The 23,930-nt window shown below is 35.7% G+C and overlaps 2 protein-coding genes across 3 annotated transcripts in view; one reads left to right on the top strand and one right to left on the bottom strand.

Annotated features, from left to right (window-relative positions):
• Nucleotides 1-5,583: 5,583 nt before the first annotated feature.
• On the top strand, nucleotides 5,584-7,750 carry LOC115993598 (APC membrane recruitment protein 1). The gene is made up of 3 exons (XM_031117536.1): nucleotides 5,584-5,817; nucleotides 5,993-6,438; nucleotides 6,892-7,750. The coding sequence occupies exons 1-3, from the start codon at nucleotides 5,733-5,735 to the stop codon at nucleotides 7,480-7,482; spliced, it is 1,122 nt and encodes a 373-aa protein (XP_030973396.1). The 5' UTR covers nucleotides 5,584-5,732; the 3' UTR covers nucleotides 7,483-7,750.
• Nucleotides 7,751-9,071: 1,321 nt separating this feature from the next.
• Nucleotides 9,072-23,930, bottom strand: part of LOC115950937 (transformation/transcription domain-associated protein-like) — a 45,158-nt gene continuing 30,299 nt past the window's right edge. For both annotated transcript variants that reach the window (XM_031068217.1, XM_031068218.1), the window contains exons 23-35: nucleotides 23,115-23,375; nucleotides 22,674-23,021; nucleotides 20,890-21,302; nucleotides 20,384-20,813; nucleotides 18,768-20,069; nucleotides 17,813-18,073; nucleotides 17,439-17,729; nucleotides 16,876-17,346; nucleotides 11,563-11,994; nucleotides 11,005-11,283; nucleotides 10,215-10,766; nucleotides 9,908-10,117; nucleotides 9,072-9,428 (exon numbers count right to left, since the gene is read on the bottom strand). In XM_031068217.1, the coding sequence (XP_030924077.1) occupies nucleotides 9,309-9,428; nucleotides 9,908-10,117; nucleotides 10,215-10,766; nucleotides 11,005-11,283; nucleotides 11,563-11,994; nucleotides 16,876-17,346; nucleotides 17,439-17,729; nucleotides 17,813-18,073; nucleotides 18,768-20,069; nucleotides 20,384-20,813; nucleotides 20,890-21,302; nucleotides 22,674-23,021; nucleotides 23,115-23,375 (5,370 nt within the window). In that variant the 3' untranslated portion in view covers nucleotides 9,072-9,308. The remainder of the gene's footprint in view (nucleotides 9,429-9,907; nucleotides 10,118-10,214; nucleotides 10,767-11,004; nucleotides 11,284-11,562; nucleotides 11,995-16,875; nucleotides 17,347-17,438; nucleotides 17,730-17,812; nucleotides 18,074-18,767; nucleotides 20,070-20,383; nucleotides 20,814-20,889; nucleotides 21,303-22,673; nucleotides 23,022-23,114; nucleotides 23,376-23,930) is intronic.

Here is a 23,930-nt window from a genome sequence, read left to right as displayed (position 1 = left end):
GAAGCCAAAAACCTTGTAGTTGAATTGACACCTCTCCATGCACAAAGTGCTTGGGGGTCTAGGAGGGAGAGGATTTGAGTTGCGGGATTAAAAACGTATTGTAATTATTTCTTTAAAAAAAAAAAAAATGTACCCGCAAGAAATAAACATAAACCTATCAATAAATAAATAAACAAACATAAAGCAATGCATTAACCAAATCACTAACTTGTTATATTTTTAAATTTTAAAGGACTAAAATCAAACTTTTTTAAATTGAGTAACCAAAATCAAAACAAACCCATATTTGAGAGACCAAATATGAAATATACCTGCTCTTAATTTGGTTACAACTTTTTTTTTCCCTCTGCATCAATGAATGTTTGAAACCTATTCGATTTTAAAACACTGATTAATTTGTTCATAATTAAAAGTTAAAACACTTGCAAAAAAAATTAAAAGTTAAAACGTTGTAGATTTTTTTCCCCCAATTAACCCAAATTCAATCAGGGCCATCAACTTGTGGATCTGGTTCCAAGGTAGATTAAAAAAGTACTATAACTTGTTCGGGGTTAAGTTGCATCACGTGCTTTACACCTAATTTTTTTTCTAAGAGAGAAATAATATTGGCTTCGGCTAGACAGGCGCGTGCCTACCCGTCGTATGGTTGAACTATGAAAGGTATTGACCTTAGAGTGCAACTATTATTTAATTAAATCAAAACGTCTGCTTTGCTACAAAGAAATTCAGGAAATTACATTTTAAACCTTAGGATGTATAATCAATTTTTTAATTTGTCAGGATTCAAGGGTGTATAATACATTAAAGGGTAAATTACAAAGTTAATTTATATCTTTTGCACCATATGTCAATTTGGTCTCTAACTTTTTAATTGCATCAATTTAGACCCTACTTTTCTTCAAAAAAAAAATAGCCCCTACTATTTCAGTACTGTGTCGATTTGGTTTTTGCAATTAAGTGTCGGACGAAAATTATTGACGTGTGTAACGAATTGAATAAAAATTATTTTTGCAGAAAACACACAAACCAACAACAAAATGTATGCACGCCTCACTTGAGAAATGTATGCATGCCTCTCACTTGAGTGCCTACTGCCTATTTGGGACTCATAGATCAGATCATCAATCCTCGTCACTCTCACTCATCCCTCCATAGCCAGCCTTTTCAAGTTTTGGTTGAGAATGGAGGTTGCAAATGACAAGCACCGGCAGCAAGGTCCGAGCAGTACTCCCACTCTCTCTCCATACTAATACGATCGGTCTGGTCTCATAACCTCAAATCCAAGTTCAATATGATACGGCTCTAACAACAGCACAAGTTTCCAACACCAATAACTTTAAAATGGGTTCACCTATTTTGAGTGTTGGTGGGTCTCTGCTCTAGATAGGTGTTGGATTTCAATTGGGGTTGGTTCCATGGATTTTTCAATTTGGAGTTTGATTGGGGTTGGATTTAGATGGACTTCATGCTACTGTTGAATTTTTTTTTTTTTTTTCCTACTAATAATGTCGAAAATCGTCAATTAGTTGCACATTCCTCACGTGCTTTAGACAAAATTTGCGCAACAAAGAAGAAGAAAACCTTACAGAGAGTACCGGTGTGGTACCGGCCAAATACCCTCTAAAGGTTAAGTTAGAGAATATTCACAACTTTAGACTCTAAAGTTGGGGTAAGTTATGCGTACCTTGTATTCTGAAGGCTTTGGGTTTTTGTAGTGGTGTAGAACCGACTTTTATTTCTTAAGTAAAAAGATGTTTCCTTGTGGGAAAGATCCTTATAAATGTACGTATTGTGCGGGATTCTTCCCATATAGGGATTTCGTTGACCAGGGTCAATTGTAGGGTGCAAGATATTTCCATATAGGATTACTTGGAGTCCACTTAAGCCACGTGGGTACCACGTGGCCTTGATATCCATCTACCTTGTGTTCGTGTAGCTAGAATTCGTCCGCTATGGAGGACCATCCGTCATGTAAGCTCTCCATTCGGTGTCTCAATTCGTCATCCTGTTCCTGTGTTTTGATCACCAATTATCTCAATACCGTCGCCTATGGCAGGCTTATTTGAATGAGTCCGTCTACCTTAACTTTTATCCTCTTCACCTACATTTTCTTGCAATCCAAACAAAGGTTGAGAAAGAGTATCTGAGTTTTGTGTTTGTTTTTGATTCAAAGAAAATATTATGTGATTTTTTAGGGAAGATTGGAAGTTTGTTTATTTGTTGTAACGGATCCCTGGCTGTAGAAAAAAAATTTCAAATGCTTGTTTATTCGTTCATGTGTATTTTACCCTTTTCATTTTTTGGGTTTATAATTGGTCACTCTCTCACTCACAAAGTCACATTTGAAATAGTCATTACGGGATGGGAAGTTTATTTAGTATAATATGAAAACAAGTAATTTTTGTTGAATAAATATTTAAGAAGAGCAGTTAATGAATATGCCCTGGTAGTGTTTGATAAAATGCTTTATAGAAAATATCAACCATTGGAAGCTTGCTTTGATTTGATGATTGTTGAGAATTATTCTTGTAAATGGAGGCTTCGTAGAGAAAAGCAATTTTATTTGATAATTGTAGGTTTTAAAAAAAAAATAATAATAACAAACAAACAAACAAACAAACAAACAAACTCGATATGGTGGTTTCGTTGGTAGTTGACATGGCATGAAATTTTTTATTTTTTATTTATTTTTTATTTTGTTTGACACATAAATTTTTTTCCATCAAAGGGATAATGTCATAGACTAAATTGATACAATACTAAAAAAGTTAAAGACCAAATTGACACATAATGCAAAAGATAGAGACCAATTTTATAATTTACCGTACATTAAACCTTAAATTTCAAAAGGACAAATTAAATCTTATGGTAAAAAAAGAAAAGAAAAAAAGGGTAATAAACTAAACTTTAAAGTTTTAAGAAGTAACAAATTAGACACCAACTATTTAAGTGGAATTATATTGTGTTTGGCATTTGATATGAGTGAGGATATAATTTGCCACTTTTTGATATCTTAATAGGCTACTTTTTCAATCTCAGAGGTTACTTTTTGTTACTTTTAAAATGAGAGAGTTTAATTTATTTTATTTAAAAAATATTTTAGGGTTTGATTTGCTATTTTAAAAATTTTAGAGTTTAATTTGTTACATCCTGTAAATTTTAGGACTTAAAATATAATTTACCCAAAAATTACTAAAATGGAATAGACAACTTGGAAAAGAAGTCATTTCTATTTAGATTATTTTGGTCAAACTGTAGATTCTCTAAAATGAACTTTATAATTATGAAAATTTTCCCAAAAATAATATTTTTACTTCACTATTAATGGTCCTAATACGTCTAGTTATTGGAATGACTAATTTTTGTAGATAGTTTGCTTTTTCTTTCATCTCATGAGAATATGCCAAAATACGAAAACAAAAAGGGAATTGACAACTATGGCATTTTCAAAAAGGAGTGATTATCTTGCTGTGATGGTAGATTCTCTTTAAAAAGAACTTTACAATTATGGCATTTTTCTCAAAAATAATATTATAACTATATGTCTAGTTTTTGGCATTTTTCATCCCATGAGTATATGCTAAAATGAAAAAAAAATAAAATAAAATAAATAAATAAATAACAAAAACAAAAACAAAAACACGACCTCGAGCTTCACCTCGATTGACAGAAGAACAATTTTAGTTTGTTGCCTTGGTCCCTCAAGAAGGAATTGATTAACAGAAGAACGATTTTGATTGTTACTCATTTCTTTCTGACTTTGTTTTTTCTGAAATGAATTCTCTTTCTCTTTGGATATAAATCAAAGAAAAGAATAAAAATTAAGAAAGTGTGGTTGACGGCTGTGAGACTGCAGGTGGATTTGATGAGTTTGGATATTTCTCTCTGACATTAAATTGAAGATGAAGAACAATCAGAGAAAATTGGTCTCTATCTTTTGCACCAACGAGCATGTAACTCAATAAAAGGAACAAAATGCTCTAATGTAATTCAAGCTAGTTTGTTGAGACTAATGTGAATGCTATTATAGAGTGTTTTTTTTTTTTTTAGGAAAAAGGTCATTAAGCTTGTGGTTTGAGGTTAGGCTTATATTTATGCTCTGTTTGTTTCGATGGAAAACTTTGTGTTAAAATAATTTTTCCTGTTATCCAGTGTTTGGCAACATCATAAAAACTAAATTAAAAGAAAATTATATTTGGTCAATAGAAAAAATATGGCTTATTTTTAAAAATTATTTTCTACTAACTTTAAAAAAACAACAACTCTATTTCATAGCAACCTAAAAAAAGGAAGTTAAGAAATTACTTTTCAACTCATTTAAGGTTGCTACCAAACATAGAAAAATGAAATAGTTTTATAGAAAATATTTTTTTTAAATGATTCATTTTCTAGAAAACATTATTGCTAAAACAAATAGAGCGTAGGGTTTTCATTTTGTCTTAAAAATAAATATCTTCTCATCAAAATATAATAATAATAATAATAAATTTTAATCTAATAAAATAATAATAATAATAATAATAATAATAATAATAATAATAATAATATTTAAATCTAATAAAATAATAATAATAATGTAAAAAATTGTGAGGCTTCCAAAACTATGTAGGAAAATATTAGGAGATCAAATAAAAGTAAAATATTTTTTATTTTATATATTTTATAGATAAGGACAATTTTAAAAATGCATAATTTTTTAGACATATATTATTAAGAGAAATGTTATGTATATAACGTTTTCACAACAAATCTAGTGATAGGTTGTTATTGATTGTTATTGGTGGGCAAAAAAGTAATTTCAATGGTGGATTCAAATTAACACCTATGATTTATTATGAAAATATTGTTGATGTAGCACATGAGACCCACCTTGGAGAGCAATACTTTCATACTACACAATTATTACTCGATGAATCCAAAAAAGGATTAGTTGAAGAATCAAATGCTTGTCCCATTTTCAAAAGTTATCATCCAATTTTATAAGTCCAAATCCCCAATTGGAACATTTTTTATTCTAGAGATCCATTAAAAACACTTCTTTTTTTTTTTAATTTCAAAGTGATTTCTCTAATTCATTATGTGACAATTTCATTGGGTATTTGTATATATTTTGTTTAAATGATTTATGCATCATTTAAATAAGTTGCGTGACTATATTAATAAGATAAAATTAAAAATAAATGTGAATGAATGTTCATTTCAATCACCATGCATAGATTGGAGAAAAAAAATTATTTTTTATTTCCTTTTTTGAATAGCTCTAATATCTTATCTAACTCTCTCTCTCTCTCTCTCTCTCTCAAAAAAAAAAAAAAAAAAAAAAAGCCTAATCTCTAAAAAGTTATTTATTGCCCTGCCTAAAAGTTCAAACCCAAAATTGGACCATTTTTTTTTTATTAATCCTTTTAGGTAAGTGGAGGCAATTCCTATATATAAAAAAAAAGAGAATTCAAAAATAAAACCCTAACGGCTAGTTTTTTACAATCGTGTGAATCGATGTTGCCTCCGCTGGCTCCAACGGTCATATTGACGTTTAAACTTCAAACCCCGTCACCGAACCTCATTATAAAAGCATCCATACACACGTCTGCCCTAAAAGCATATATTTTGTCATTCTTTACGAATTCAAATCTTGCATTGTCTCTCTCTCTCTCTCAAACTCTGATCTTTACGGTGTCCCTGCCAAAACGCTCCCTTCAGTTTTTCCCTTCAACATTCTTGATTCAAATCCTATGGAGACCCCATCATCAATCAGAAGAGTCACAAGGTCACAGGCTTTGGCTGTTTCGAAAAACGACAACAACATTCCCATCTCAAGTGAGTGTTTCTTTTTCTTTCAAACAATCATAGGCTGAAAGAAAATGGGTTTATTCCATTTCTTGAATTGGTTTTTCTCCACACAAAAAGAAAGAAAAAATCAAGAAATTTGATATTTAGGAAAATGGGTTTCTTTTTTTTTAATCGTTTTTTTTTTGTTTTGATGGTTTCATAGGGAAGATGGACGATTCTTCTGAAAAGGGTCTCTCGAAATCAAGGCAAAGAAGTGTTAAACAACAGCAAGATCGGTCTGCATTGATCGACATAACGAATGATTCTCCGATTGTTGGGCTTGCAATGGGGAGCTTGGAGACCCCATCATCAGACATAACCAAACAGAGGAGCAGTAGAGCCAAGAACAACAACACGCCGGGGTCCGGAGAGGCCTTGCTTAGGGGTCAAGTCAAGACCCTCTTGCAGAGAGTGGAAGAAGAGGCCGAGCTTTCGAAGCTCTCTCTCGAAAGCCGTCCTTTTCTTCAAGCGTTTGTCAATTCTCCATCAGGACTTCTTGCCCCAACCCCTGCCAACACACCCCATATCTCGAATTTGTCAGCAGACAACAACAGCGGTTTGGTTTCCACATTGCCTTCTCCGATTGTTGAAGAACAATTGATTTCGCAGGTTGGTTCGACTTGTTAAAAGATTGCAGATTTCAATTGTGTTCTAATTATACCTTCAATTCATTGCAATTTTATGTATTTGAAAATTTTACTCTTGGATTTTTGTTATATCTTTATGGCATTTTTTTTCTATACTAATCTAGGATTTTATATCAGATCTGTCAATTTTAATGTTCCTTTTCCTGGAATCAAATCTTGACAAATCGTGACTTTTAATTGGGATCTTTTTAAAAGTCAGAAATCTCACTTGGGTTCTGGTCCATCTTGTTAACTTATCAGGGAAATTGGAAGTTTTAATTATCTATTGAGACTTCAGTTTGTTCTGTGAAAATGAAACTTCGTTCACAAAAGATTGTTAATGAAAAAGTTACGATGGGTTCATGATATTTTAATTGTGATTTCATTTATAATATGAAAATCTTATATGGGTTATTTGTTTTGAAAATCTTGGCAGCTGATCGGAAATATATTCGATGCAAAGAAGCAAGAGAGTCTTGAATCTGAAAAGAGTCTGCTAACCAGGTCTTTACTGCTGGATTTCACTGAGAAATCTGAGAGTCCTGATTCATCAGAATGCTCATCCGTGGTCACTTACCAAGGAGTAGGAGGAGGAAGTGATTTGAAAGAGAAGTCAGCCACAGATGATGATGATGCCTCTCTCTGGTCTATCCAGGTTAATGCAAGTAGTACCCATGATGAAGATGAGGAAGAAGTAATTGAAGAAGAAGAGGAATATGAAGACTATTATGATGAAGACGAAGAAGAAATCGAAGGAGTGGAGGAAGATGGAGGTTTGGTTGATGAACTGTGTGAGGGTATTAGCAATATTTTTGTGAATGAGAAGAGAGCAGCTCCCAAGTTTGCTGGAAAGCACACAAGGTATGTTTACAACAGTGATGATGAGCTTGTTGGAGAAGAAGTGGAGTGTGCACAACAGAGTGAGGATGTTGCTGGTGGTGTTTCACCAAGTATCGTGCGCATGAAGGGCTTGCCCACCCCAAAAGGGAAGCATGTGCGTTTTCCTTTGGAGGAGGAAGATAACTGAAGTCATATTCTGACAATGGTTGGTTGTCTTACTTGACACCATCTCAGGGGGGGCTTTGTCACACTTGATTAGTAATATTCATCTTTTTGTATCTCAAAGAAAAAAAATTCATCTTTTTGTTTTGGATTCTTTTAGTGGTTGGGGGAAATGAAAAGCTCATATGACCACAAATGCTGTGGTCGAATGTTCAAATAATACATTGATTGAATGAATGATGAGGATTCTTGAATCATGATGAATCATGACAAATGCTAAGATGGTTAAATAATGTGTCTTCTCAAAAAAAAAAAGGATATGGTTAATGTGTGAAGTTAAAAAATGTCCTCAGTATATTTGAGAGATTTTACTCTTCAATTTTGCATGCTTCTCAGTAAATTGTTGTTATGTGAACATAGCCTGATGAATGGCTAGATGAATCAGTTTTGAGGATTAGATATCACCATACCCTGATGAACGGCTAGATGAATAATGTGAATATGAGTTTTGCAATGGGTTTCTAAGTTCTAACTAATGAGGGGAAATTTGAAGGCATCTTTCGTATTTCTATGGAGGTAATAATGTGTGGAGGTTTACCTTTTGAGCAATGGACAGATGAATCTGTGTTATGTGAACATATTAATAATGTACTAGTTTCCTTCTTCCATTGTAATTAAATTATTAAGTCAAAACTTTTTCTCATTAAACTTTTGAGAATGGAAAAAAACACATGAATGAAACTGTATTGAATTGAATTATTAGTTGTGATGAATTGCAAAATTCTGCCAAAAAAAAAAAAAAAATTGCGAAATTAATTGTGTAGGTGTGAGAATGAACTTGTCCTTCAAAGTATTACACAGCTTGCAAATTCAGAGGAAAAGTTCAGCTAATAAGAAGGAAAGAAAAACTCATGAACTTTATGTAGCTAGGGAGAAAGTTTGAGTGAGAGAATGAGATACGTGCAAGCTGTAGTTCCTTCAAATGTTATTACACAGCTTGCAAATTCAGAGGAAAAGTTCAGCTAATAAGAAGGAAAGAAAAACTCATGAATAGCTAGGGAGAAAGTTTGAGTGGGAGAATGAGATACGTGCACGCTGTAGTTGTGCCATGGGTATTTTTCGTTTTTGTAATGTTGTTTGTGTTTTGCGTCAATGAACAATATGAGGGTAATCAGATTAAGGGGGGAAAAACCCAAAACAAAACAAAACAAAATTTTGAAGCTCAAAGATTCAGTACCTCACCCCAAAGACACAATCAATAACACACTTTTTGGATCAAAACCCAAATGGTTAACAAAACTTTAAAATTTCATCACTTTGTTCCCTGCAGGATCTGCCAGATGTGCATCTTCTCCTCAATTTCCTTGCTTGAAATTACCCAAAGAATTCCAAGCTAAACGGGTGTCTAAGATCTCAGTTGGGTAGCATTTTGCTTTGTATAAGTGAGCTCACGTGAGAGGGTTCCGTGGAGAGAGGGTGTTTGATTTGTTTTTCGTTTTGTTTTTGGCATAAAATGTGTTAGTCTAATGGCAAGTGGGGAGGTGGGTTACGGATCACTAATGAAAAGGACCATAGGTAGGTGAAGTGTCGAAAATTAAACCACAAGTAGGTAAGTTGTGTAATTTACCCATAATTTTATATTTATGCTGTTGAATTTTCTTAGCATATATTTATACACGACACCAAAAATATAAGTTCAAATTGATTGCCGGCTTCAAAACCAATGTCAATATACAGAAATTTCCAGACTGGGCAGTAATATGTACATCATATTTACAATGGAAATTTGCTATCGACCTTCCAACAGAGCCGACCATCCAAACACCAGCTCTACATGCTCCAGTACTTAAGTCAAAACCAGGGATGCCATGTAGGATCCATCATGCACAAGTTCCTTGGGGTTAAGGCTGCTTCAACCAACTCAGTGACACCCCTCTGCACTGACTGTGGTGGCTCCATGGTGTTCTCCTCCTGAGTGCAGGTAGAAACATAACAATAATCAGAGGTTTATGAAACAGAAGAAATACACCACATAATGAGATACAAACAAAGCATATGCCAAGTCCATCATTTTTGTGGGTACAATGAAGTGAAAAACACCCTGACATGTGTCTCTGTGTATGCATGTGTGCACAAGTAGCCGGAAAAAGTAATGCTGAGAAGTGAGAACATTTCCAATCATGTAACTGATTAAATTCTGCACCACTCTCCCCCTCAACATAAAAGGAAAAAGAAACGAAAGAAAGGCACAAAAAATATAATTTTTCTTTAAAAAAAAGTTATATCAACTAAATCACAGATTTCTTTGCTCTCCATCCCTTCTCTTATCTTGAACATCTAAACAAAGATATATTAACATCCCTATCCTTTTTTGTCTGTCCCATTCACTCTTCATTCTATCATTTGTATCTCTTGCCTTTTATAAACTACAAAAACAGTGTGGGGCTTACCTCTTCAGTAATATACTGTGGGGCTATTCCATTAATCCGGCCAATAACATGCTCGACATTGGTTGTAACCTTCTGTTTAAATTCAATGGGGTTCATACTACTTCCTCCAGCAATAGGGGCTAGGGGCATGCCAAGTGGTCTTCTCCAAGACCAAGACAGCAGCTCATCACGGAAAAACATAGCTAATTGATGCCATAGATGCTGACTTTGCTGCAATATGGAAAGCATGTGATCCAGTCAAGCAACATGGTGATTAATAAGTTAATTTAACTATAACATAGGAACATATTTCTTTAGTAGAACTCACTTTAGGTGAAACCACAGCCTGTGCCGCAGCACACATAGCAGACACAATAAGGCCTTCCACTCCAAAATTGGAGAAGAATGCTTGCATGTTCCTTGTCAGACGAAAAGGTACAGGCTCATTGAACTCAATCATTCCATTTGCATCATATGCAGGATGAAAATCTGTTTGAAATATTTTCCCAGTGTTCTTAGCAAATAATATTTTGTTCGGGGACCTTCCCCCAATTTGTAACATGAAAGACATGAAACTTGAAAGGGCCAACTGAATGGCAAATTGCTTTTTGAAAGCCCACATATGGTTTCCGCTCAGCAGAGTCTTGTACATGTATTGAGAGAAGATGCTGTCAGTTACATAACTTCTTGTTATTTCACCATAAGCTTGGAGACGGAGATCTACGATAGCCTCTGGTGAGATTTGGCCAGATATAGCTTGGTTCAATTGCTCCTTGAAATAGGTGATGGGCAGATCTGCCTCTCGGTCATTCCTTGCACAGTGGTTCTCGTACACCTCAAGGAAGGTGCTGTACATCAAATCATCTTCTACCATGCGGACCTATTCATGCAGTGATCAATTATTAGGATACATACTTTCCTTTAGTGATCCAAAACTGAATCAAGAAAAGGAACCTGATTTTTTATTGGACCAACGATTTGCAGGTCCCAGAGTCCTAACACATGTAACGCTACTACTAATTTATTTATTAATACGTTGTCTAAGTTTGTCATATTAACAGAGGACAGGGAGAGTGGGAAAAGGAAACCAGATTTTTATACAAGGAGAAGCTTATAACCTGAGACCAAACGGGAATTATAATTGGTGTGTGAATACAGATGTGACGGCGTCTTGATTCCTTGTGTTTATCAAACATTTGGTTCATCACCCGGAAAAGCTGCAGTATGCGTTCATCACTTCTAGCATTAGGGGTCAAAGATGTCTGGACAATAAAATGACGTTGAGAGCCATCAGAGCCAATTAGTGTCAGACGCCGAAAACTACTTCCATGCCTTCGCACAATTGGAATATCAGCTCCGACCCTGTCCAATTTTACTGTATGATCGGGTGCAATTTCCTGCACGACGCAGTGTTTTCATAAGAATAGCAAAGTAATTAAAGAACACTATGATATATGAGCCAACTTCAAGCTTTAACTTGTCTTTGTAAAAATCTAGGAAGTATGAAAATCATTTTCAACTAGAAAAATATATAAAATTCACCCCCAACCATCCCCCGCCCCCACCCCCACAAAAAAAAAAAAAAAAAAATCCAACTCCATTTATTCTTAAATCACACAAATAAATCAGGGATGCAGCTGACAGAACCAAAATATGCATGCACTGATTTAATTTACCTGATCACTAAAATACTGTCCTGGAACCTCAACATCAACTACATGGAAGTCACGGAGCACCCTGCTTTCCTCTTCCAGTTTCAAGACAGCTGGAAACCTATCCTCAACATTGCTCTGGAGAACATTTTTCCAATGTTTCAATCGCTCAGTCAGTTCAGAAAGGGTGGCTGGGAAAGTAGCTGTGCTTTCTGGATCAAGATCTCGTTCAAAATCCTGTTTGTACTCTCTCACAAAATCAACGTGTTTAACCACAGCATCTGCCGAGAAGCAAGCCTTACAAACACCAGAGAGCTCCTTCTTGAGAGATTGGGGAACCTCTGCTGTAGTAGCAGTTGGGTACTTGTAACAGCGGTGGAGCAATGCGTTAACCACTGCTAGAAGTCTCTCCTCTGGCAGAGTTACAAACCTTGAACCAATTTCAGTAAGCAGAACCTACAAAAAATGGAAAGTTTAGTTTATACCAGTTAGTTGCCCATAGTTAAAGCAGTATACAATTCAGAATATAACTCATGCAAACTACTCTCCTCAAAGTCTTTTACCAACACTACTGAATAAGTAAAACTGTGGCAAGCAAAATAATCCCTTTCCCTTTTCTAAAATCTAGCACTCTAAGTCTCTCTCTTGGGAGCTCTGTGGTGCTGCAAGGAAACTATTGGCTTGCTCTAAGCCTTCGGGAAATCACAGTTCATGTTTAAAGGAACATTCTTTGGTAATGTCTCATCTCCTCTTTGCTGACAATACTCTCATTTTCTGTGACGCTGATCTTGATCAGCATTTACTACTCCGTATGGTGCTCATCTGGTTTGAGGCAATTTCAAGTTTAAAAATAAATATGGGTAATTCAGAGTTGGTTCCAGTAACCGCTCCAAACATTATGCTATTGGCGGATGTGCTAGGATGCAAGCAAGGTTCGCTTCCTATGAAATACTTGGGTCTTCCTTTGGATGCTAACTTCAAAGAGAGGACGATATCAAATCCAATTTTAGAGAAGGTGGAAAAGAGACTTGTGGGATAGAAATGTCTATATTTATCCAAGGGAGGTAGAGTCAATTTTAATTAAGAGTACTCTATCAAGCTTGCCTACCTACTTCCTCTCTTTATTTTATGGGGGAAGAGACTAAATTCCATCCACTTAAATGGGTGACTGTTTGTGCTCCACTTTCTTCAGGTGGTTTGGGTATTATAAGATTGACTGTTTAATGAAACTTTGTTAGGGAAATGGTTGTGGCATTATGGTCTTAAGAGGGATGCTCTCTGGGGAAGAGTGATTGAAGTAAAGTATGGTAGTGTATGGGGGGGAGGGGGGTGTGTACTAGCCCAGTTCTTGGCCCTTATCGAGTTAGTTTGTGGAGAAACATTACACATGGTTGGCCTTCTTTGTCATGTCACGTTCAATATGAAGTTGGGGATGGAACATGTGTGAAATTTTGGCAAGACGGACGAAGCGAGGAGAGTTCTCTTGCTGTATGCTACCTGAGTTATTTAGAATCTGCCGTAACAAGGAGGCAAGTGTGGCAGATTTTATGCAGTTCATCAACGGGTTTCTTCACTTGGATTTACACATCGTGCGGGCCATACAAGACTAGGAATTGGAGTCCTTGAAGATCTTCATAGTACCATTTATGGTACGGTAATTAGGGGATTGGGGAGGATAAGATGTGCTAGAAACCAAACAAAAAAAGGGCTACAAGGTTGGTGAGGTTGGTGTTATTACTGATTTCTAGGTGTTGTTGCTATTACTAGTGATCCTTTCCCTTGGAAAATCATATGGAGATTAAAGGTCCCTCTGAGAGTAGCATTCTTTGTATGGACTGCAACTTTGGGTAAAATTTTGACAACTGTCAATTTACGGAAGAAAAGGTAAGGATTACAGATTGATGTTATATGTGCAAAGGCAATGGTGAATCTGTTGATCACCTTTTGCTACAATGCCCTATTGCTTCAAACTTGCATTCCTTGATTTTGGGTTTGTTTGGAGTTTATTGGGTGATGCCAAAATCTGTTGAGCTTTTAGCTTGCTAGCAAGGTCGATTTAGTCGTCATCGGAATGGTCATATTTGGATGGTTATCCCCATTGCCTGATGTGGTGCATCTAGAGGGAAAGGAATAGCAGGAGTTTTGAAGATACCGAAAGTTCTATTCCTGATTTCAAGTTGTTCTTTTTCATAACATTATTGGACTGGTTGTCAGCGTTGAGGAATCTTTCTTTATTTTCTATTGTTGATTTATTAGATTTATGCAATTTTTGTAACTGACTGTTTAACCTAGTACACTTTCTGTATACTTGGGTGACTCCTTTTTTTCTGATTTATATATATTTTAATTACTTATAAATAAAATAAATAAATAAAAAAAGATAACATTCCATCAAAGTGGATATGATGGCGCAAAAATAGCCTGGTTAGTGAAACAATAAGTAGAAGTACATGGTAGTTAATTAGGTTTTATATATTTTATTGGTTATTCAAAAGTCAAAGAGTATTTTAGTAATTTTACAATTGTTGGGTATGGGCCATGGGTCTTTCATTAATAAGTAAGTCTTATTTAGTATATGGGTCTTTACGTATGAGCTTTGATTTAATTCAAATAGGGTTTGGTTTACCATTCAAAGTAGAAGCCCTAGCCTTACTAGGAGAAGTTAAGAACATGTCTATACAAGTTTTTTATTATACTCAAACAAGTTAGAGTTGACTAATAAAATTATTGAGTCTTTTGAGCATAGAGGCACGCTGGCCTTTGTGGGTTCTTCTCTTCCTCCTCTCTTCTTTCTTTCTTATCTTCTTCTTTTCTTTCTCTTCATTATTGTTCACGGGTGCTACTCACACAGGCCTTTGTGGGTTCTTTTCTTCCTCCTCCTCTCTTCTTTCTTTCTTATCTTCTTCTTTTCTTTCTCTTCATTATTGTTCACAGGTGCTACTCACACTCAGCCCCTAAAGTCCTAAATACCATAAAAATCTATCCTTTACTTCTTCTTTACACCCCAAATCAAGCACTTTCATTTACCCATCAAAACCATAAATCCCCGCATACTTTCATACATTGTTGTCAAAACTTTCATAGTTGTCAAAACGTGAATCGTGTCATGAATCGATTTTTTATTTTTCCGTATTATGTATCAAATTGTACCATGTATCCTAAACAAACACTTAATAAAATTTAGAAAAAATTATAGATATACATATGTAAAGGGTAGGGTATATTTATTATAAATTTTGAATATATTCAACTAACGACTAATTTATTCATCAATTATGTATTAATATTTAACAAGCTAACTAAATAAATCAAACTAGCATGTGCTTATAATATACACATTCAAATTGCTTAAATTCAAAAGTGATAATATATTACAAATGACCCAAAAATAAAATTTATTTTCATCATATTGCCTAATTAACCCCATCTAAGTCAACGCTATCATCATGTTTATCATTTTGCAAACTTATTTCTTCATTAAAATTTTCTTCATCGTCATTAACATTTACTATCTCTTCTTGTTCTTTTTATTTTAATACTTGTTATATAAAAAAAATTTCTTCTTAGCATTCTAGTTTCTTGGACTTATAACAATAATGACAAAAATAAAAAATAATTATATTGTCAATTAATATCTTAGTCAAAATATAGAAAATAAATTTGTAAATATTAAAGTGAAGTGTAAGTGTGTACTGTATAGTCCAAATTTTGTAGAAGAAAGAAAGGAAAAAAACTTATGAATATGTTACTTTATTAGGCTAAATTAAGTAACCTAATAATTTTGTGTTAAAAACAAGTCTAACAACTTGTTAGATTCAAATAAAAGCACAAATTTTAACAAAAAAAATCTCATTTTAAAGTATTTGTCTATATATCGTACAATACGTATGATTTTACGATACGATACAATTTATACAATACGCACACTGTATCATATGATTCATGAGCACTTACGATAAGGCTATAGGTAAATGATTCCAAATGACTTGGATCAAGACTATGCAAAGCTTAAGCTAAGCATGGGGAATCAAGAGCTTCTCAAGATTGACTCAAAAGGTTCCAAATTTCACTTTTATGGTGGTGGGTTGGATTCATTAAAAGTTCTCAAGAGACATGGGAGATGATTTGAAGTGGATTGGGTAGATGAGTTGAAGGATCATTAAAATCCATTGCTTTTCAAGAATTTTTGTGATGGGTATAGGGCCCTCCATTTGATCGGATCAATCAACTCCATTGTTTCTCAAGTATTTTCAGGATGCGTATAAGGCCCTCCATTTGATCAGATCAATCAACTCCATTGTTTTCAAGCATTTTCATGACAGGTATAAGGCCCTCCATCTGATCCTCTGTAGTAATCGTAAAGCCTCTTCCAGGAATTATTGGAGTTTACATAGTGGGTGTCGATGTGAGGTGGTTCATATTTGTAAAGGCAAAGACAGAAGAGGGTGACATTGCGTGCAACTCCATTCCTGAAGACAATTGTAGTTTTGGATAGATTTGAATTTGGTGGAAAGTGGAGGAAATGTTTGGTTCAGTGTTTCAACAATTCAATTCTTTTCATTTTCAGTACAAAGATTCTCAGAAGGATGTTAAACAAAGTTGCACGGTTCAATAACTTAGCTGGGTTTTAGGTTGGGGACATAGCAAAAGGGCTATGGAACTTCCCATCTGCTTTTAGCTGATGATACAATTTTGTTTGGTGATGCTTGGTTGTTTTTGATGTTTGTTTTTCTTATTTTGCAGAAATGTCAGGACCAAGTGTTAATCTAAATAAAAGTGAACTAGGTGATGTGGGCAACAAAGCAAATCTCAGAAGTGGGTTGGAAGGTGGGGTACTCTACCTACAGTATATCTAGGATTGCCTTAGGGTTCATCCTTTGAGGCAAGAACAGTTTGAAATGCTATCAAAAAGCGGAAAAAAGACATATTGGAAGAAGCTTATTTATCAAAAGGAGGAAGATCGCTCTTACTAAAAATACATTATCTAGCCTACACATGAATTTTATTTCACTCCACAACATCTATTGATGATGCTAATAGATTAGAATAACTTCAAAGAGGTTTTGTGGGGTCAATTGAGTGATGAAAGCAAATTTTGTTTGGTTGACCGGAATGTGGGGTGTTCACTACAGAAATGATTGTGGAGGTTCAACTTAAACAATATCTTTTATTGGAACAAACCCAAAAAAATCCACTACTCTAAAATGAGGGTACCACTAAATAAAGTTCAATTTTCAAGAGTAACATGTCTGAACAGTTTGTCTTAAAAATTATGAACCACAGAATAAAAAGGAAATCAATAGATTAACTCAAGAAATTTAATATGGAAATCATTACCTCAAGTTCACTGGCCAAATTAGTGTGCTTGCTTCTAAGAGCCTCCATTATATCTTTTGCAGCATCAAATGCACCAGCAGCAGAAGCTACCAAACCTAAAGCACCACTACGCCTTAATGCATTTTGACCACCCTCATTGATGGTTGAAGTAGTTTGTTGCATAGATTGGTCATTTCCTGCATGCACACTGCTCTCTGTGCCTGACCTTTCCGGTTCTTGCCCATGAGAGTTTCCACCATCGTGAGATCCAATTCCACCACTGGATTGAGCGCCTTGATGAACTTGATTGTCTGAAGATACACCGTGACCCTGTACTCTTGTACTTCCATCAGCTAAGCCAAGAGAACCAGCAGTAGTGCCAGAAACACCTTGCTGCATTCTTTGCTGGGCCATTGCCATTCTGCTTAGTTCAGACTTATTTGCAACATCACGTCTCTCAAGCAAATATGTGCGCAGCCAGAAATACAGAGCCTGCATATTAGTGATAAGAGAATCTCAAGAATATTATCAGAATAAAGCACCAAACTGAATCTATATATAATACACTAATAAAAAGCTTTCACCTGTGGAAATACAGTGGCAATTTTAAGTAGAACAAGTTTGCAATGAGGAGCCTCTGTCCTCTGCAGGGAAAGTAAGAGTTGCGGAATCCAAGAAAGCCAAACCCAGTGGGGTATGTGGTCCAAGTATTTATCAAATGCCTTCCCGACAGGCTCATTGGGAGTATCAAAGCTGAGAAGATACAGAACACGAGCTAGATGGCTTCTTGAGTTAGATACACCAAATTTGATACCTTGTAGAAAGCAGCTAACAGCGTATTCTAACCAAGTCTCTTCATTCGTTTCTTTATAAGCCTATAAGCATAAGATAGCAATTCAGTATTTAAAACAAGTCATCAATAACACCAATGACATAACAAGTAGATGAAAATGCATACCATGTCACAATAATTTCCCCAGCTTATCCATCCTTTAGGCAAGTTTTTGAAAAGGTTGATGGCATTAGAATACGCACTATTGGCATTTTCAGAGTCATTTAGCTTTAACAGGAAATCCCCCTTTAGGCGAAAAATTTCCGCTCTGTGTTTCACAGGAAAATATTCTAAATTAGTGCTGTTGATCAGATTGAGACCATTGGTAAGCTCCCCCTTCATTTCCAGAAGAGCCTTTGCCTGTTCTCTTATCTTAACGAATGCCTCCTGCAAGCATGCAACAGAAAATTGTGAGACACCTATTTCTGCCATCACTCCCCAAGACTAGAGAGATTTGAAGTCCAGAACACGAGGAAATGTAAGTTAGAAAACTATTAACAAACTGCTTAATAGTTGATAAACAGAGATGTAAGATAAAGAGGGAAGGAAAACTCCATGCTCCATGCCCATCCATGAGGTTCAAGATCACCACAGGGCATGTCTGGATATGGTTGCAAATTACCATAAAATCCACCCAAAGAATGAAAAAAAAACAACTATCTGACCTAGCTTCCAATCACCAGAGAGACTTGAAGTCCAGAAGAAGAGGGTAAGGAAGAAGTTTGGTAATAGTTGATAGAGATGTATGCTCAGAAAGGATGAATACTCCACATTTCTATGCCCACCAAGGAGATTCAAAATGACCACTAGACATGTCTAAGCATAAAAGCAAACCATTGGACCTAAAAATTATACCTGGGTTGAAAAAGTAAAATTTCATTATTCCTGGACGACAGTCAATTGCACGGATAAATTTACTTCAAAGTTATCTTAAATGGCCACAAATTCTGCAAAGTGGACCCATTTAATGAAGAATACTCAAACTAATCAAAAAGATACCAAGTTTGGGGCAGAGAGGACACAGTTCTTTTTACCTCTCCTGAGCTAATCCAAAAAAAAAACATTTGTTAGTCTCTATTACCTGCACTTCCATGGTTGCATGACCATACATCTTTTCAAGTATTGCCACACAAACATCATAAAGGCCTTGCTTACAAGCAATGTGAGCAAGCCTATTAACATTCCATGCTTTGTCACGATAACCAAGGTGATGAAGTTGTGGATTTGTGACAGAAAGATCCTTGAATGCATCTATGACTGCATTATACATTTCATTTCTCCATTGAATCAAATCGTACCAAACAGACATATTATCCCATTCATTTGGAGTTCTTAGCCTCCAAGTCTCAAGGATGTCTTTGAGATCAGCATAAAGGTTTCCATGTACACCACCACCAACAGAATTTCCAGAGAGTTTGTTACCATTTGCAAGGTCCACAAGGATTCTAGCTGATTCTTGAACTTCAACTAGCTGCTGGAATTGCTGTAAAAGAGGAATCCTAGCATGAACAGACATTTCTGGCAACTGCCACCATTGCTCCAAAGCAAGATCGACACCTTTCCCCAGTATGTTTTCAGCATCCCCCACACCATTTGTGCTTCTGTCGTGAAGAGCAAAGAAGGCTTGAATCAATCGAAGTTTTGGAGTTTCTTCTACTTGAGCCTTCGGAATTACATGATCCTTCATATAAGCCCAATCAGGCAACTTCCAAAGACTGTCAAGTAGTATTTCATAATTCTCAATACTCTTGCCAAAGTCCACCAATGCATCCCACTGACTAAGTTGACTGGCACAGGACAGCCATTGCTCTTCCCAAAGACACATCTCAGCCTTTGGTACCGTGTTGTTATATGTGCCTTGAGTTGCCTTAACCATGGCTTGGTAAAAGAGGCTTTGGGCACGCTGCCAGTAACCATGCTGGACTAGAGAAATCCCAGCCCTAGTTTCTGCTGTGATTGATCTTTTCTTCCATAACCCACACCTCATATCTTCTTCATTAAGCAAGCGATAAAGCTCAGCCAGAGACTCGGAGCACTTTGTGTCATTCATGAACAACATGACATGACTTTCTAGCAAAGCCAATGCAATGTGCCATGCATTGTAAGTCTTTCCAATATATTTAATGAGCTCACTAGGCATCCTGGGTTGAGGGTGGCTCAACTGAAGCCCTTCTAGGAGTGCTTGCACAACATTTGGCCTGCTGGCTTGTTGCTTCTTGTGATAATCTTTTGAAAGGAGAGTAATCATTGGTTTAGCTAGTGCTACCTGCTCGTCCTTATTTAAGGTCACCCAGACAATGGGAAATACCAACACCCATAAATGGTATGCAACATTAGCATCGGTATGAGCCAGCTCTCTCAATGGAATAACAAGATCAGCAACCTGAAAGAAGGAAGTAAAAGGTCAACTTCTAATATGATGGGTGAAATGCATTAAGTAGATAAGAATCTAGACAGCCTACCAAAAGCAAGATAGAAAAAACAAGCTCAGAAAACAATATCATACCTTTTCAGTCAAATGTTGCTATGTTAACAGACAATGCAAGTGCACCATACAGACATAAAAAAGATACAACATGCTTGTAGACTACAAAACAACCATAGCTCACTTCTACAAACCAAAATGGGAAATCTATTATCTAATCCTTAAGCACAATACACTGTGGACCTAAACGGGCTAATTGTAATTGGTATTACCTTGAGTTTGCTCATCTCATTTAGAAACTGTGCATGCTTAGAAACAAGGGCATCAAACGTTAGAGGAGCATCCCCAGGGCCTTCTGAAACATCAGGAACCTGATGCTGCATCCCAGAACTATCTGGAAGAGGACCTGAAACCATAAGTGACGGCACCCTAGCTGAGTTTGGAGCTAGCGTAATAGGTTTATCCTCAACTAAGATTGCCAGAAGAAGGTCAAGGCCTTGCTTGAGCCAAAAGACATCACTCAAAGCTTCCCAGTCCTGAAGTTGGATAATAAACTGCAGCCTTGGGAACAATGATTTCCCAAGAGATTCATGATAAAGTGAGAAGAATTTCATCCTAATTTCAGGATCTCTTGCCCGTAAACCAAGCATGAATTGCCTTTCCACTTTCAGAAACACATCTTGACGAACAAGCAGGGGCAATCTGGAAGTCAATCAAAACATTATATAAAAAACATGGTGCAAAAAATATACAAGCTGATTTAAACTATATTGCTTACTTATTCGAATCAGCACAAGTTCCATAAACAAGCTGTAGGTATTTCTTATCCCACTCTTCCAGAGAACTTGGAGAAAAATTTTGTTTATCAACTTGTGAAAGCTTCTGAAGAAAAGAAACTATTTCCTTCGGAGTAAGAAAAGAACTCGATGTGACTGATGTGCCTGGTTTGCCAAAGTCATCTTCAATCCACCCTTTTACCACGTCAAGTATGCAAAGAAGCACACTAGAATCAGTACCTTTCTCTGAGAGCAAGGTATTCAAGATTTGAGTTATGGTTCGCTTGCAATCTGGAACAAGCATGACCCTCTCACTTATAAGCTTCAAAACCGAGTTTAGATTAGAGATGACCACACCAACATCAGCACCTTGACGAGAAGACGTGACAGCAGAATCAGGATCGGTTCTCTGACCCTGGATATGGATGACAGTTTACTTAATGTAATTCAATAACAACAACAACAAGCCATAATCCCAAATTTGCTTAATGTAATTCAACAAATGAAAAAAAAAATAATGCTGAGTAAAATCACTAATGTGTAAAGTTAATCAGGCCAAGTAAAATCAACATAGATACAATCAAATATGAAGGCTCTAGTGAACAAGAATTACAAGGCATTTAACCTTGAACTTGCAAATAAGAACTTCGCCCAAGACCCCATGAGCCAGATGGACAACTACGACAGGACATCAACTGGGATGAATATTGTGCCAAATTTGGTAAATATAACCACCATGCCAAATCAAATCATACTTGGGTCATACACATCAAAATCAACCTACTCTGCACATTAGGCTATTAGCCTCAGACTAGCAAGAATATTGACCATTGATCGAAAAGTATCCTCATCCATTCACATATTACAATCTTCACAATTAACAGATATAACAAATATCTAATAATTCACAAAAGGTCAGCAGATCACTGGAATCTCTTTTATCTACTCAATTTTTAATAGTCAAAAGATATCTGAAATAGTTTGCATTACCAAAAGTGATTCAAGTGAATGAAATTAATACAATGAAGATTCCACTTTTCCCAAATTAATGTTGTGACCCTTCACCTTTTATGAATCTTATCCCAAAATCCTTCCACTTTTATTTGAGAAACCCAAACCCATTACAACCTGAGTGTTTATTTCATTGTGCTTAGAAGGGGTAAACATAAAATCTAGTTCACCACATTCAAGTATTGATGAACACTTAAAGGCCACTATATTTTATTGTTTCTTTTTTTTATAGATTAATAGTTGGGGGTGGGGGGATTTGAACCTTAGATGTCTTTGTTGTAAACACCAGAAGCCAGAAGGTGCCAATTGAGCTACAAGGCTCTTGGCCACATATTTAATCCTAGCATAAATGGAAAATTATCAATCATTCAATTACTATCATCATTAATAATATCTAAACCGTGTACTAATACCAAAAATGGGAAAAAAAAATTATCCAAACTATTTTAAGTCACATGGATTTTTGTAATAATAAGAATGAGACAGAGAAAGAAACGTTGGGTAAAGCTTATAGAATGCCTAGGACTTTTGTAATATTACTAATCTTAGAAATATTTTAGCAATTAAATTGTATAATCACACTAATCAGCTCAGGTTCAGGATCCCATTTCCTAAAAACTCAAACCAATCACACAAACCCTTTTAAAAAAATAGAGTCATCCTATTAGGATTGGGACAGGTGTGCAACCCCACTAAACCCATCCGACTAACATTCCTAAAAAATTTGACCTCCCCATTGAAAACAGGGTTTACAAATGAGAAAATAGGGGCATACCGGTCTCGGATGAGAGCCTGCTGATGATCCCATATCTCGTGCCAGGCGTTGCAGTATACGAACCAAGAAGTTAGGATCAACGATGTTCTTCTGTACCTCTGTCAAGGTTTTAATGACAAGCAGAACAAAGCTAATTGAATTAGCAGTATTATCCTCATTTGATGCTTGAGGAGCTGTAACAATATGAATATGCTTCTGAATCAGTTCATCAACCTTCTGATACAATAGTTTAACATCTTGTGGTGTAGTGGCTGCTTCTAGGGGAAAAGCAACAAAGACCATCTTCAACAGTGAGCACAAGGACTTTCCAGCATCTAACATTTTATACTTGAAGCAGGGTTCAAGAATCTGACAAAACAAATACAAAAATAGTATCAATGTTGAAATATGAAAATTTAGTCACTAGACCAATCAGTAGAACTAATGGGAGCAGTGTCATACTTGAGAAATCTGATTTATATTATTTCTAATGAACAAATGTGGCTGCTTCTCCAAAACCTTGTTCATTACATCTAAGCCTTGTGCAAGAGCTGTGGAAGGGTCCTTTGACTGAGATGGTTGAATACTGCTCAGCAGCTTTTCTAAGTAATTGAATTTGACATTAGCATTAGGCCACACTTCTAAGGCTTGTGAAAGTAGCTCTAAAGCTTGTTTGTACATTATACTTGCTTCCTTGTCCTTAGGCTCAATGACCAAGGCAACCTGATCTCAAAAAGACAGGTAAAAAGTCATAAATAATCATCAGAATGATTGAAATATCACGACACTTCAGACAAATCAATGAAGAACTGTAATAAATCATGTTAAGAACTTAGCCCACTTTTTAGTCCTTTAAAAAAAAAAATCGGGAACAAACTTTTATCAAATTCATATTGTTCTATTAAGTTCAAAAAAAATTCAATGAGAGAGACACACAGCACTGGGGCACTAAAAGAAAGACAGCATGTGCCTGCGATGATAACTCTTCTTCGTAAGCATTCTCTGCTTTGACTAATTTTATTCAGGAAACTTCCATGTTAGATACTTCTTTTTGATAAATGCCATGCGAGATACCTCATATACATGTTAGACTTGTACCATGTTTAATCTGTATTTGTTTAATGGGTTCAACCCATCAACTGTAGGCATAACATTAAAAAATAAAAAATAAATTCATGGGAGTTGCATGTAAACTAATAAACTGGGACTAAAACAAAGTCAATAAATAATAGATTCCCCAAAAATTTGGAGTCAGCTATGAATTCTCAGCCTAATATT

This window comes from Quercus lobata, chromosome 6 (genome assembly GCF_001633185.2).
Source record: "Quercus lobata isolate SW786 chromosome 6, ValleyOak3.0 Primary Assembly, whole genome shotgun sequence".
NCBI classification, from domain to species: domain Eukaryota; kingdom Viridiplantae; phylum Streptophyta; class Magnoliopsida; order Fagales; family Fagaceae; genus Quercus; species Quercus lobata.
Note: the sequence above shows the minus strand (reverse complement) of the source record. Positions and strands in the feature narration are given on the sequence as shown.

What these genes read in the sequence shown, in the direction of transcription:
- LOC115993598 (XM_031117536.1), top strand. Translation starts at nt 5,733, where the DNA reads ATGGAGACCCCATCATCAATCAGAAGAGTCACAAGGTCACAGGCTTTG. An exon ending in CAACAACATTCCCATCTCAA is followed by an intron (nt 5,818 to 5,992) that starts GTGAGTGTTTCT and finishes ATGGTTTCATAG; the next exon opens with GGAAGATGGACGATTCTTCT. An exon ending in AAGAACAATTGATTTCGCAG is followed by an intron (nt 6,439 to 6,891) that starts GTTGGTTCGACT and finishes AAATCTTGGCAG; the next exon opens with CTGATCGGAAATATATTCGA.